Raw genomic sequence first — 15,280 nt, forward strand, 5'->3', positions numbered from 1 at the left:
TTTGCATACATTTGCTATGATACAGAAGAATGACTTTAAGAAATGAAGAACAGTTTCAAAACAGTGTATGTCATGAAATTACCCCTAACCAAATCATACTTACTAGAAAAGGAAGTTGCATCCATCTTCCCAACTTTTACTGGAGAGCCCATGTTTTTCATTTCTATACCCACTTCATTCCACACAGGCTCCAGTTTCTTGCAGTGGCCACACCAAGGTGCATAAAACTGAGAAGCAAATACATTTGATTTAATAAATAAATAAAGGGAGGAGAGAGAGAAGTTAATGAAGAGAAATAATAAGAGAAGTTGATTCTACGATTAAGTCCCAAATAAATAGCAAGCCTTATTTTCCAGCAACTATTTTTACACAAGCACACTGTAAAATTGATCCCATTTTCTCAGGGTCAGTCAGAGCTGAAAGACTTCATTTCATCTTTCTGCCTACGTCTTGCTGCAACACCTCAGTGAAATTATTATCGAAGATATCAATGTTTTGGTATAACAAGATCAGATCACTACTTAACAAAGCTGGATTTTGTTTTCCTATACATTACCGATCAATTCTGAATCAGCACATATAGTTTTCATGACTCAAAACCTACAAACCTGAACTACACAATTTGATAATTACAGTTCATATTTAGGTTAGCTAGAAAAAAATTTCATCTCATTCCCAAACAAGCTCAATCTAATAACTCTTTGCCTCTGAAATAAGGACCACTGCCTCAAGTGTGAGAGGCTTTTTTTACTTTTCTATCGTATTTGAAGTAAAAGCAGCCTCTCACGCTTGAGAGTGCTAAATATTAGAACACAAATTAATTGGTACAACTAGAGAACAGAACTATAAAATTTCTGAACAGAGGTTATCACCTCCTGACTGTAAGTGACAGGTAATCTGCTTTTCTTTTTTAAGGACTATAAAATATAGAACGAAGGCTGTCAGCATGCAGTACTCCGTCTAAATCCTGGTTCATCCTGAACAATAGACAGATTGCTTATCCATCCTGTCAGAAGAATTACCATTATGTAATTTTTTCTGCACCATGTACAAATGATCTTCCAAACAAAGAAGCAACCTTACTACAGAGTACAGCATTATACAGTTTGTTTTGATTTCTACTAAGAGGTTTCCAATTTTTCTCATATACTCACATCCACGAGCCAAATATCATCTTTACGGTTTTCTTTAAACCTAGGAAGGGAAAAATTAAATCAATATATGATATATCAGAAAATAAATAAGTGTGTGTGAAACAGACAAAGCCTACAATTAAGTTGGTATAAAACTACAGATACAAGATTTCTCTTTTGTTTCTTTCTTTTTGGACGGGAATAAGGAGGAAATAGTTATTTTTCAGTATTAAGATTGTCCCTGCATGTGATACTACCTACACAGTTGCATTCATTAGGTTTCTCTAACTATTTGCCAAGACAAGAAAAAAAACCAAAACAAACAACACAAAACCCACCCAGGAAAACAGTAAGGAATCTGAAAACACCAAAACACACAAAAGATATTTGATTAGGGTATGTAATATTTTGCAGCTGTTCTAATTATATTAAATACTGTTGTTGACTGTTTAGAACATGTTGCATTTTTATAGATCAACTAATAGAGACTCAGCATGGGTTTATGCTGTTAATCTTGGGTTTACTGAGTGTAGACTAAACAAATGATCTTTAATCTTAACATGCAAAGCAATTTTAGTTCAACCTCCTTCAACATTCTGCTATAGGTATGTCAGTTTATATTTTTATCAAAGGTGTGCACAAGAAACCAACTTAACGGAATAAAAATGTTCAAGTTTTTATCAATAACAGAGATACACATGTAGTACCAAACACTTGGCTAATGACATCTTCATGAACTGACTAGCTTTATTAATCCTAAATCTGTCACTAAATGTTAAACCCTCTTAAACAAAATACAACATGATAAATCAAAGTTCCTTGGTACCTCTTGAAGTGTTGCTTACACATTTCACTGAACTGTTGTCACTACAAGATCATAGAAATTATTGTATTATTTTATTTCTATGTTGAGAATTACATAACCAGAATTTTAATGTAAGGTTTGTTTTTGTAAGATGGGCTTTGTAAAAGTAACTAGAACTGGTAGTAATGTCACATGCTGTAAAATACGGTATACAACATTCTTACTGTAACACTTACTGTGAAAGGAGATGAATATATATATATATATAATTACACAGTAAGTGTGTGATCTACACTTCAAGATCCAATTAATAGAAGCTATAGCCCAAGTCATCAATTCCCAATATGCTGCATGCCTATAAATAGCTCATAGGCAGTAAACAGAAACAGAGAACATTTATTATACTTTATTTAAAATTAAATCATTTGTAATGGACCATAATGATCCTGAAGAAATACTAATGCTGATGCTGGCCTACTGTTTGAAAGAAATAATTCAGAAATCATGAATATAACCTAATTACAGCACCGGGTGTTTGAAACTTAGAATTGCAGCTTTTCACTGGTAGATTCGAGCCTTTTTTATTTTATTGATGGCATACCAAGGTTGCAAAGCCTGTACAGCAGAAAAAGGTATTTGCAGTAACTAACACAGAACTGTTATAGGAAAGCTGCATTTTTAAGTCACAAAATTGCCTAGCTGACCACCTCGCTAAAAATTTACTTCACCACCCTAAGTGCTACAGAACTACTGGAAAAACTAGTTAAGAGCCTAGCATCTCTTGAGAACTCTAACGAAGCTCCAGCTAACTTCCAAAACCAATGTCACATAATTGGTTATGATGCAAGAGGCAGAAAGCAGCTAATGAATTGTCAGATCCTGGCCCGTGCTATGATTTAGTGTTTGTTTGTAAAAGGATTTGCAATGAGACTTCTCGTCCCCCTGCCACAGTATGATTTTTATGGGAGATTGCAAAGAGCATTAAAGCACTGAGAAAGGTAGACTGAAATCTTACAAAACCAGCAGACAGCAAGGAAAAGGGGGAAAGAAAAGAAACATCTGGAAGCAGACATTCCAATGCAATTTAATAACTTTGGCCGAAGATATTATAAAAAATACTGTAGCTTTTACTATAATGAATTTCAAGTTATACCACTCATTTACACGCACTTATTTAATCAACTTCCACAGAAACTATAATCTGAATTGTGACAAAAACCAACTATCTAAACTCATTCTAGTTTTGGTAATACCAATCAATAAATTATTAGACAGTATTATGAAAGTTCAACATACTGTTGAACGAAAATGGAAATGGGTATTTAAGAATTTTCTGAAGGTGCTGTTTCTAGGCCCTATAAATACATTTCCAAGCATAAAATTTCAGTGCCTTTTTTTAATTGTTGTGTACAATCCTCTCCCTTGTCAGCTGACACAGGCATAATCATACTGGTGGAAAGATGACAGATGTTGCACATCCCTGAACCAAAATTATTTGTCTCAAATACATACACCTTCCCAACATCTGGCACTACATGATCAAACGTTGGCTCAACCTCCGTTTAATCCGTGCACCCCACTTCTTCACTAATGGCTAAAAGAAACAAGCATGAAGCAAGACTGAAGACCAAGACCACAACTACAAGGGCCTTCAACCAACCAAGCTGCTGTTTCTGTTCCTTCCTGTCTCTTCTCACCCCCCCTGCACTGTTTCTGATGCTTCTGATCCTGCCTTGATCCTGAAACACATCCTCACAGACAGAAAAATATTTCCCTTTTCAGTCTCCTTTGTTATCATACTGGAACAAGCCTGCAAATACCAGATCAGTACTCATCTTGTGAGGCAGACAGCAATTAGATCAGCATAAGCTGATAGGAACTGTAGCTCTTCTTTTGCATCCCTTCCACAACCCTGCTGGGTGATGCCGAGTAACTTGCACCTCTGTTAGTTCTTACCTGCTACTTGTTTTCCTATAAATTGTAAGCTTGGGAAAAGGACCTGCACCTTGTGCTAGCAGGCATTGTTTGCAACTACCAAAACTCAAATAAACCCCAAAGTTTTCAGCAACAGCAAAACCTCTGTATTTAGGTATCTATAAAATGGAAAACTTGAAACTTTCACCAGGTATCACTCCAATTTTTTAAAAAATTGTTTTCCTGACCTTTTAGACTATTTGCCAATTATCTAAGAAGGAAAAAAAAAACCCTACAACCAAACCTGTCCTGAACAACTCACTATTTAATTCTTACTCCCAATTGCAAATACAGACATCTGTGTAGTTTGTAGCTGAAAAACCCAAGTGTTGTAAAATAAAATTTTCTTTTACCAGCTATTTCATAAAAAATTATGTGACTACAAAATTATGCTTCTTCACTCCAAAAGAGCAACTACATTTAAATTTACACCTGTGAAAACATGATATGGGAACACAATGCTGGAGCACAAATACATGCTATTTTATTCACTTAGCCTCTTTACCTTTAGTCCTTGAAAATATGAGGCTTTTTTTCAAAACCAAGCTTTAAAAAACATCAAGTCAAAGCAGTTCCCGTACTTCAGTTGCTTTTTTCACAACACTTAAAACACCAGTCAGGGATGCTGATGTATCTGATGTGTCTTCAGTACCCTCCATCCATACATTCCTATTCCCAACCCCGTAATTCTACTGCACCTCATTTGATCCTGCAATTATCTGCTGTAGCTGAATGAGCAATATGGTAAAAAACTAAATGGTTTTCTGACTGTTTAGCTCTATGATGCAATTTATTAAGGATCAAAACCTCATGAAAACATCACTTTTGACAGTCTTAACTTTATCATGAAGTGCCATCTAATGCCACCTTCTCCTCTCCTACCAGCTAGTATTTTCTGTATCTTCTATTTCAATCCTAATAATCATGCAACTTTGTAGCACTTTAGATCAACTTACTGTTCTGGCAAAAAATAAATAAATTCATGTTTGGAAAGTTAGTTTTTACTGGGAACAGCAATTACATAGCCATCAAGCTGCTAAAGAAACGCAGTACCCGAACAGTACTACACAACCAAGTTAAGGGGCAGGACTACCCATTTAAACACCTCCACGGTCTCAGGGTTTAACCTTTTGTAAAAGCACACTTTTACACTGGAATGTAATTGGCACCTCAAGCAGCCATGAACTAGTCCTGCAGGCCTCCTTCCGTCTACTGTTTATAGTCATGCATGAATGCACTTATATTCCTTCTCCCAACTCCCTGCAGCAGGTATGCAGCAACCTCTAATGAAGAATTTGGTTAAACGCAAGCAGCTTTTACTTGGGGCAGCCACCAATTCACCAATATATTTGCTCTACCAAAAAGAAAGAACAAGGAGGCCCCAGAAGGCTTTTTGGCAACAGCATCTGTAATACAGCTTTAAAAAACCTGCAAAATTAAAGTCTTCCTCAGCATCATTAACTGCACCTACTTTATCCAGGCCACAATCCTTCTGCCATTCCTGCTAAGAAAAAAGACAAACTTTTTCAGGGTAGCTCTCCTGACAACCACACTCTGCACAAAGCTGTCCGTCTGGGGTCACCCCCCGCAAAAAAGATAAACGATATTTAAGCAAAAAGGCAAGGCAGCCTAGTACTTACGCCTCGTCTAGATCCTCCACAAAACCCGCACCCGATGCCAACACGTGTGCAACCACTGCGAGGTAAGGAAAAGCGCACCGTGAGTGATCTCCAGGCCCAGCCGCGGGTGCTCACCCACTCCAGCGGACAGGCTCACCGCCAGCGCGCCCTTCCCCCCTCCCCTCACGCCCCCAGCGCTCCCCCCCAGGCCTCCCGCCGCCCCGCACCTCCCACCCGGCCCCGGCCGCCGCAGCGCTGCCCACCGCTTCCCCCAGCCCTCCTCCCGCCTTCGAGGGCGGCCGCCCAGCAGTTACCTGCCGCCCCGAGGAGCCACCTCCACCGCCCGCCCGGCGCTGCCATGTTGACAGCAGCCGCGGCACGGCCGGAAGGGGAAGCGGCGTGCGGCAGCGGGACCCCTGGGCACTGCGCAGGCGCGGAGGCGGCGGCCGTGGGCAGAGTTGCGCGGGCCGGCGGGGGGTGGGCGGGGGAAGGAGGGCGCGGTGGGTCCGCCGGAGGGGAGTAACGGCAGCCACGGCCCGGCCGCGGGACGGTGCGCCCCCGCCGGCGCCCGGGTCTCCTCGCCGCCGAAACGCGCCCTCGGAGGCGGGGAGGGGGCGGTTGTGGCGCCCTGACGCAGTGACGGTCTCGGCGCGTGTGGCCGTTGTCATCTCCCGAGTGGTTTCCAGAGCTGGGGCCCACCAGCCTCTCTCATTCACTGAAATCAATGCTCTGATTCCTTGAAAGTGAGTTTCAGGAGAAAAGCGCGTACCACCTGTCATGCTGCCAGCTGTCTTCCATGGGTAGAGCGCATCCCATACCACTTGCTGATACTGCTATGTCAGCAACTCTCCTTATGCACGTTTAGGAAAATACAGGCTTGCTCCCTGCTGCATAATGTCTGTATCATTCTCTTTATCATTCTTTAAAACCTCTTACAATCTTTCCTGTTTTCAGCTAGCTTGTCTTTCTTTCAATACAGATCTGTAGGTCCTAGAAGGGCAAATAATCCAGCTGAGAGACTTTTTAAAAGAGTCCCAGACAGGTCTGGGACTATTAAGTCTGGAGAAGGGAAGGCTCAAGGGGAATGTTATTAATCTGTGTAAGTACCTGAAGGGAGGGTGCAAAGAGGACTGAGCCAGGCTCTTTCCAGTGGTGCCCAGTGACGGGACAAGAGGCAACGGGCACAAACTGAAACAGGAGGTTCCCTCCGAACATCAGGAAGCACTTTTTCTGTGTGCGGTTGACCCAGCACTGCCCCACCAGTCTCCCACCCTGGAGATACTCACAAGCCACCTGGACATGGCCCTGAACAGCCAGCCCTAGGTGAATCTGCTCGAACAGGGAGGTTGGAGCAGATGACCTCCAGAGGACCCTTCCAGCCTCAACCATTCTGTGATTCTGGGATTGGCTCCTTTTCAGTTTTGACTACTTCAGTGTAAGTTCTTACACACGCCTTTCTCCCCTACACTGGAGTTACTTTTCTCAGCTTTACATGCAAATGTTTGAGGTGTTTGCTGGAGAAGGATAAATTCTTTCCAGTGACAGTTCAGTTCCTTTGACTTAAGAGTCCAAGTCTCTTTTTCTAATGATAGGGTGTACAAGCAGCAGACATTGCAGTTGCCTCACTGTTGGGCTGCTTTCTGTGTGTGTGCATGTGTGCTTGTACCTACACATATGTAGGTACTTCTTCTCTAGCAATAAAAAATAACTGGATTTCACCTTCCTCACTAGGCTGTACCCGGCCTGGTAAGGACCTCCCCTTCACTTAATGCTTTGTGAGTATAGCATGTTGGATTCATCAAATGATCCCCAGAGTTGTCCAGCCCTTTGGAAAAGCCAACTACCATACCATAGGTTTATTGGCTGAGATACAGGTCAAGACATGACAGTGTATGCCACAGCTCATGTTAGAATTCAAAAGTACCTGACTCTGGCCTGTGGTAGAAATCTCTTTCTTACCTGCCTTTGACTGAAAGATGATGCAGCTTTACATGTCTTGATAAGATTATTTGAATTTTCTTTCCCTCCTCCCCCTGCCCCCATCAATAGGAGAACTACTAGGTTGCTAATATCTGTATTGGATAAACTAGGAAAACTATTCACTGAATACAGAGAATTTCTTTTCCACAGCATTTCACTTTCTGTGTACCATACTTACTACTTGGTGTCTGTATGCCTGACCAAATAATGAGAACTGGCATCTGTTTTGATCCTAATCTGGCTGCTGTCTAGACTGAGACAATGAAAACAATTTACTCCATCAATCCTTTAGTGGAAAATCCATATCGGAGAAAATGGGAACAGACAAGTAAATGCTAAATCAGTGTGATCCTGTTCTCTTACTCAGGTAGTTTATGGTTGGCTTTTAATAACTTTTAAAGTGAAAGGAATATTTTGCATAGTTTTGTATAGATTTGAATAAAGCTATTTGCACATCCCTTAAGTTGTATTTGTCAGCTTTGAGGTTTATTTTCTCTGCAGATAATTGAATACAATTGTTCTAACTTTTGCGTTTTGTGAGCCGGTTGTCTTCTGCAAACCTATACACTGTTCTTGAACAATATTTGAAATTGAAGTAGGAAAAATGTTTTGGGAAAGGCATGTGGCATGCAAAAGAAATAGGATAATGATAGATGAGGTCTAGAGAAATCTCAAGGATTTTTGTGTTTATATTATTTCTACTATGAATACTTAATTTGAAACAAAATATGGGATTAATAAATTGCTATTAATAGATTGTTTAATAAAATATTGTTTTATTAAATTAAATAGATTGTTTTAAAAAAATAAAAACTAGTTTAGTGTAAGCAAAATAATTTAAGAAGAAGAGGGATGACTAGTAAATGAACTGAGCAGGAGGTATAAAAAAAAAAAAGACAGAGAAAGATAAGAAGCCAAAAGCACAGAGAATATTGCTGAAATCCTGGGAGATACAGCAGGAAAAGGTAGGAATTCTAGGAAGGTCAGCAATCAATGAAACATTGGAAATGAAACAGACAAATTCACATACAAGATTTCAAAGGCTCCTCCCAGACCATAATGTTAGGAAGATTTAATGGTCCTGCTGTCCTACATAGTTCTCTTTTTGAAACTGGTAGATGGGGAGATTCAACAAAGACAAGATACAAGCTTCACCTTGTGGCCTGCTGAAGGCTGCTTTTCAGAGCTTTTTTGCTGTTGCAAGATTTTCAGTTTGTTTATACACATTGTCCACTCTTCTTGCGTCTTCATATGTAATACAGGTAGTATTACAAGCAAGAATATCAGTAACTGTATCATTAAATATTGAATTTTGTAATAGATAATGTGCAAAATTATGCTGCTATAAACAGTTTATGTTAGTGCTGTTTATTTCTCTTCCATTACAGGAATAAGCTGTACTGTTATGTAGTATCTCCCTATTGTGACTGCATTTATGATTCTGGGTTTGTACCACTTTAAGTGTGTCAGTACCTTCCTATAGATACAGCCTAAGTCTGTTTCATAAAATTAACTGGTAATACGGTTGCCATTAATCATAGCTAAATTCAAAGTAGTGATAAACTTGTAGTGGAATAATTTGATGTCTAATTAGAAAAACAGATGATTGCATGTTATCTGGTACTCTTTGGGGAGTTTTTACATGTTTTGCATGAGAATGCAGTTTTTGCAAGGTGCAAGATGAAGTAGAATCTGAATTGAAAACTTAATTGTGATGGCATTAATACTGTTGACACTGGCAGCAGAATTTGGCTGATCTTATATTAACATTTCACCTTTCCACATAATGTTAGTTTTTATAACAACTTCAACTGATCCTTAGGGGTTGGGTTGTTTTTTGGGTTGGGTTGTTGGGGTTTTTTTTGGTGGGTTGGAGATTGAATTTTTGTTTGAAACATTACATTTTTACATTCCTTTTATTACAGAGGCACCTGGTGGTCCTTGGGTGTATTACAAAAATAACATTTTCCTTTTTTGTCTGGGTTTACTTTACAGTTTGTTTTAACATTTATAATATATCACTGTAGAACCTCCTATATTTTGGTACTACATAATCTGAAAATTAAATTGAGAATTTACATATTATCGAGTATATACTGAATATTGATTCTCATGGCTGATCATAGGTATTTTTCTTGCATCCTCCCTATCAGAGCTATATGGAGGAGAAATTTGGGCGTATAAGCAAAGTGAAGTAAAAATATATTTCTTCAAAAATGTAATGTTAGAATATTCAGTCTTAGGTTTTCGTGTCTCCGGCATTAAGTTCATACGTTTTGTTTCTGATTTGTCCATTTTAAGAGATTGAAATGATGACCAAAAAGTTATGTCAGAGCCAGTTTAATGTCCAGATTGATGTGTTAGTACATAAAGGATGTGATTTCTACACTAGAAACATTGACAAGAACAGGACTATGCTACCATAGAAAAGTTTTAATAATACTCCATAAGTACGGCATTTTATAAATAATAGGTAATTACAGGTAATTACACAGCATAATATGTAATTACATGGGATACTAACATTAGCTCTCCTCTCACACCATGCCCAGACTGTCGGGCAGATCCTGGAGCAATGCCTGTGATGTGACAGCAGCTTCTGCGAGTTTCCATCCCTGCAGCCATCCTGCCACAGCACCTCTTGACACCCACATGCAGCAGGGACCTGTTTGTGCAGCTCCAGCAGATTCATGACCTCCTTGTAATGCGGCTTGGCATGGCCACAAGCAGGTGGACAGGCGCCATCATGCAGCCATGGCCTTATTAACCAGCAGCTACACTTAGCTTTTAGGTAAAAAAATGCCCATCCACTCTTTCCACATAGGCATGTGCTGCAAAATAAGTTTTAAATGCTAAGTATCTATATTTTACTCAGGGTAGGAGTGAAACTGAATTTGTGCAGCTAAGATGACCATGATTCACTTCAAGAAATACAAGTAATATAGGAATATTCTTATCCAAATTTAGAATGTGGTTTTACAGCTTTTACCTTGGTGAAACAAAATTGGCATTGCAGTTATTTTTATTGGAAATAATCTTTCTGTGTTCTTATTGTTTGGGGGATTTTTTTGTTGTTGGTGGTGTTTTTTTCATTTGGCAGTTATCAGATCTGTGCCCACGATGTCATTTGACAGTCTTTAAGAGCTAGTTAATGCAGTCTTTTTAAAAAAAAAAAAAAAAAAAAAAGTTTACAGACACTTTGAAGTGATTTTTTGCAATGCTTGCAATTGCACTTCAGTTGAGGAGTGGTTTTCACACTTGAATTTCTGTTATGCTTAGTGCAGTGATTTTCTCTATGTTACAACACTGATTGGATATAGTTTGAAACTCCAAGAGAATAATTAATGCAAAAGAAATGTATGAAACTCTAGGGAGCTGTCCTATCAAGATTTCTATTTAGATTTATTACACTTCAATTTTCTGATTGCCAGAAAACTTGTCCATCTGACTATAGGAACCTGAACAGATCCATTGTATTCTTGGGAGACCCAGAGGAAATGTAAAAAGTTATTCAACAGTATGTTGTCCCCAACTTATCTACATCATTTTCTAGCAAAATATTCAGCATATAGGAGGAAAGGACAATAAAGCATAAGAAAATATGCTTTAAATTAATATTGGTTAACATAGCTGGTGGTGTAATTTAAGTCAAAATACATTAGCAATAGTGTGGGAAGTTACATTTAAAAATATTCTTGGTGTGCATCAGATGCTACCTGGCAAATAGGAACCTTGGAATCTGAGTCAGTAAATAGGCAAAAAGTCAAAATGGCACACAGACAGAAGTTATTAGTGAATTCTTAAGGACCTGATTCAGAATAATTAAAACAGATATTACTTGTACATCTTGATGATTTCTAGACCTAGCTAGAAAACTAAATGCCTGTACTTGCATGGTTTTTTTTTAACAGAGAAAGATGGTTGCAGCCAAAGAAGTAATGCTTTTGGAATTTACATCAACTCGTTTGACAAGAAGTTCTTCTTTAACTTGATGGAACTGTGCAGAATCCAGGATCTGAGGGCCCGTTTCCATTATTGTCATTCACTTAAGGGTACGGCTCCCAATGGTATGGAGTGGATGACTTACAGATCTCATATGCTCTGAACCCACGTCAGATGTAAAGTTAAAGTAGAATACGCTTTCCCATCAGGTTTTATCAGTTTACAAAAAAAATACAGAATTGTTCCTTAGCACTAGTAAGTAGGCTTATCTTTCCCATTATATCTTTCCCATTTCAGACTTTTCAGTTACATCAGTATCTGACATAATATTGTTACTAAAGCAATGGTTGCTTGCCAATAAACAATGTTACATAGCTTTTCTGCATTATCTTAATGACTACCTGATTAGACAGTGTCATATAAGTGAACGACATTTGCATGTCTGTCAAAAAGTTGCAAATCTGGAGGCAGAGCAGGAGCCAACCTCTGTAACCAGCTTCCAGCCTTTACCTTCATGGGAGGCTCCATTTTCACACCTGATAATCACCATCTACCTGCACCCCCTTCATTACTGTTGAAGGGTCAGACTCTTGAAGATGAAAGGTGTTGGGGAAGATTCAATTGTTAAGGGATGTTATAAGTGACCATAACCTCCATCAGCTCTGGGCATATGGGTTGCTCCTGCCTGGCCACTGGCACCCAGCCTAGTGTGCCCAGACAGATGGGGATCTCCATCCCAGGCCGATGGCTGTGGCTGCTGCTTTCTTGTTTGCATGTTCAACCAGCAGCAAAGCTGAGTGTGTATCCCAGTCACACACAGATGACAAAGGATGCTGACAAGGCTGGCTACACAGACTGCCACAGGCAAGGTGCTGCCTTCAACTCCTGTGTGACATACAGGACTCACGTAAAACATAAGTATAGATGAGCGGTTCTCCTTCCTCTGGCTGCTAGAGATAAAAGTTCATAAATGAAAGCACACACCACTCTAGATTCAGAAGTGTATGTACAGTCATAGATCCCTTAAGTATCAGTGCAGTCCCTCTGTCTGTCCAATACCACCGTCTGGATTGCAGCCCCCCTTACCTGTTCCAGAGGTCTTGTACTCACTGAGTGGTCCAGCCCTGTGCCCAGTAGCAAACATGCATGCATTCACAGAGGCATCTCACAGGCACCCCACACTCATGAGTTCCCCTCAAATACCAGCACAGACCCTGTGCCCAAACCCAGGGCCTCCTACTCAGCTTGAAGTTTGCTAGTGAATTGCACAGGCACACTCCCATGCACACCAGGTTTGGGGAAGTTGCAAACACTCCAATAACCCCCAGCAGCCAGCACCATGCACATGGGCTGTGACCCACAGTCCTGCTCCACCTGCTGTCACTGAGCCTCCCACTCAATTTGCTCATCCCTGTCCCCCCGGTAGATGTGCCTGGGACACCCACTAGTCCCATCCCAGTGGCTGAAGCTGAGACCCCCATTCACTCCAGCTCCTGACACCATGGGTCAGGGGTGCCTGTGCCCTCACTCTGACCCCAGCTGCTGGCCCTGTCTGCACTTACTGGTTCTTCCAGTAGCTGGCACACCAAGGACAAAGTCTGTGGGACCCATAAAGATGCTCCCAAGAGCTATGATCCTCCTCCAGCTACTGATGCTAAGACCCTCGCCTGCTCCAGTAGTGGCAACAAACCCACTGACACCTGTCTCACCTGTACTTGTCACCTAGCCATTACAGCACTCACATACATAAGATAGATAGTAAGATTCCACAGAAATATAGTTAAGAAAGGATTTAATGAAGGATAGAGTATACTACAGCGATCAGGTGCAGGGCTTGGACACAGAAATGCACTGGCTGGTCATGTTTTATATGTGACTGGCCCCTTTTGTAGGCCTTTCTGCTTATTTCCCACTTTGCCTCTCCCCAATCCTCTTCCCCTAAACATTCATTCAAAAGTTTTGCATGGTCGCACAGGCTGCCCTTGAATATCCCAAATACCCATGTTCCTTTTGTTTCCTACTTCTTACCAGTTACAAGGTCCAGGTTGACCCTTTCTAAAGGTGTGCCTACAGTTTCTTGGCTGCTCATCAATTAACAGCTGGAGGCTTCCTGGTCCTTGCCATTGTCTCTGTTATTCCTTGTTTGTTACCAGATTTGTGTCTCTGTGGGCCTTTGTTTATGGTTTTCCCCTTTACTCATTATTGAGTAAAGAATGCATTGAATGCATTGAAAAGGTCCTTGATCAGATGATGACCCTAATGAAGCAGGTGCTCTCACTTTCCATGTGCCCTTACACTGATCAATTTCTCTTCATCTGTGATGCTGCACATCCTGGTGACCTCTTCCTGCAGCTCCTTTACTTGGTCACAATTTGAGCAGGTGGGCTCCTTGCCTGCAGGTCCTGCAGGTAAAACTGCAGGTCCTTCAGGAGCTTGCTCTGGGTCAAGCTCTCTGCTGTGTGTGTGTAGTTCCTCCAATGGTGGTTGGGGACTGTGCCCCATGGGAAATCACCACTGCTGAGCACTGGGATGGCAGAACATCTGTCTCTTTCTATGGACCCTTCTGTGCCAGCTACCTTGTCTGTTGGCTGCCTCCTTGGGCAGCACCCTCTGACCGAGAGTGTCCTTCACCAGTCACACCGGAGTGGATCTGTAACTGCTGATCATGAGGTCACAAACCAAATACACTAGATTTGGCACGCTGCAGGTTACATACAAATTCCACTTGTGGCCTAGGGACAAATCGAGTAGATGGAGAGGGTTACCTTGACTAGTGCCATCAAGGGACCAAGAATTCCTTCTAGGCTAAATCATGTTCTAGACAGCTGACACATGGCACTACAGTAGCAAGCAGGTAGTGCTGAGATACAGCCTTTACAGGATAGCAATGCTCTGTCTGGACATGATGCAGACCATCCTTGTTTGTTTATTTTTAGGACCTCCATATAAAGGTTTCATGAATCAAAACATAGCTGCCCTCTGATGACAAAATAAAGTTTACATGTTTACCCAGTTCTTTAGATGCAGAGTTTCAGAGTTTCAAGTTTCTTGCTTCCCCTGTTTCCTTGTTCCCATATAAGTAACAATATGTAGATTCTATAAAGCAAAAGTCTTAGAAAATCTTAAAGCATTTTCCTGTTTTGGAGATGGGAAAACTGGGGTGCACAAAACCCCCACCAAACTATCATGCCTAATGCTCTGCAGCTTTGCAAGATAACCCAGAGTCCTGTAACAAAACCACATCAAAAGCCAAAACTAGCACCTGGAGTGCAAAATCACTGATTCTAATAGGTAGCCATTCAGCTACATGTTTGGGAAATACACTGCATTGGTCAAGGAAAGAAGTGCAGATGAACCAGGGGTGTTTTACATGAAAGGGAGAAATCTACAAATGATGCCAAAGGTCTTGTGTCCTGTTATAACTACACTGCCTTGAAAATAGTCACAGCATACATTTAGAACTTACCTATATTGTATCTCAGAATTAGCAACAAACACATTTGAAGTATAAAGAATACATTTTTTAGTTTGAAATATTGCATTTTGTGATATATGACTTTGTTCTTATTGCACGTAATCTGTAACAGACATTTTGCTTAAGAGTCCATCTAATAATAATAATAATATTTTATGTAATTTTCATCTGAAGAAATTAATTATGCCTGTGCAATCAAGAAGACAGCTTTAGTAACTAAGTAGCTAGTAAAATTTTCTAATTATTCAATTGTTAAATATTGTATTCACTATAAAGAAAATAATGAGATGCTAATAGTTTTAATTTTTAATCAATTTGCTTATAATATACTTCTACCAATTTTGGATTCTTG

At 40.3% G+C, this 15,280-nt stretch overlaps 1 protein-coding gene and 1 long non-coding RNA gene across 5 annotated transcripts in view; one reads left to right on the plus strand and one right to left on the minus strand.

The window, feature by feature from the left end:
• Positions 1 to 5,987, minus strand: part of TMX3 (thioredoxin related transmembrane protein 3) — a 29,583-nt gene extending 23,596 nt beyond the window's left edge. For 2 of the 3 annotated variants that reach the window (XM_055705029.1, XM_055705030.1), the window contains exons 1-4: positions 5,846 to 5,987; positions 5,553 to 5,607; positions 1,155 to 1,194; positions 104 to 227 (exon numbers count right to left, since the gene is read on the minus strand). In XM_055705029.1, the coding sequence (XP_055561004.1) occupies positions 104 to 227; positions 1,155 to 1,194; positions 5,553 to 5,607; positions 5,846 to 5,891 (265 nt within the window). In that variant the 5' untranslated portion in view covers positions 5,892 to 5,987. Of the gene's footprint in view, positions 1 to 103; positions 228 to 1,154; positions 1,195 to 5,552; positions 5,612 to 5,845 lie in introns of those variants that run through there. The other variant, XM_027798341.2, reaches the window with a different exon arrangement.
• A 109-nt stretch (positions 5,988 to 6,096) lies between these two features.
• LOC114014491 (uncharacterized) lies at positions 6,097 to 11,821 on the plus strand. Of its 2 annotated transcripts, none has more exons than XR_008731397.1 (4): positions 6,097 to 7,306; positions 8,900 to 8,956; positions 10,064 to 10,302; positions 11,423 to 11,821. It is a non-coding gene; the product is annotated as an uncharacterized LOC114014491 (long non-coding RNA). The 2 variants fall into 2 exon arrangements; XR_008731396.1 differs by having other exon boundaries at positions 10,064 to 10,178; positions 11,429 to 11,821.
• Positions 11,822 to 15,280: the final 3,459 nt, after the last annotated feature.

This window comes from Falco cherrug, chromosome 3 (assembly GCF_023634085.1).
Source record: "Falco cherrug isolate bFalChe1 chromosome 3, bFalChe1.pri, whole genome shotgun sequence".
In the NCBI taxonomy this organism is placed as follows: Eukaryota; Metazoa; Chordata; class Aves; order Falconiformes; family Falconidae; genus Falco; species Falco cherrug.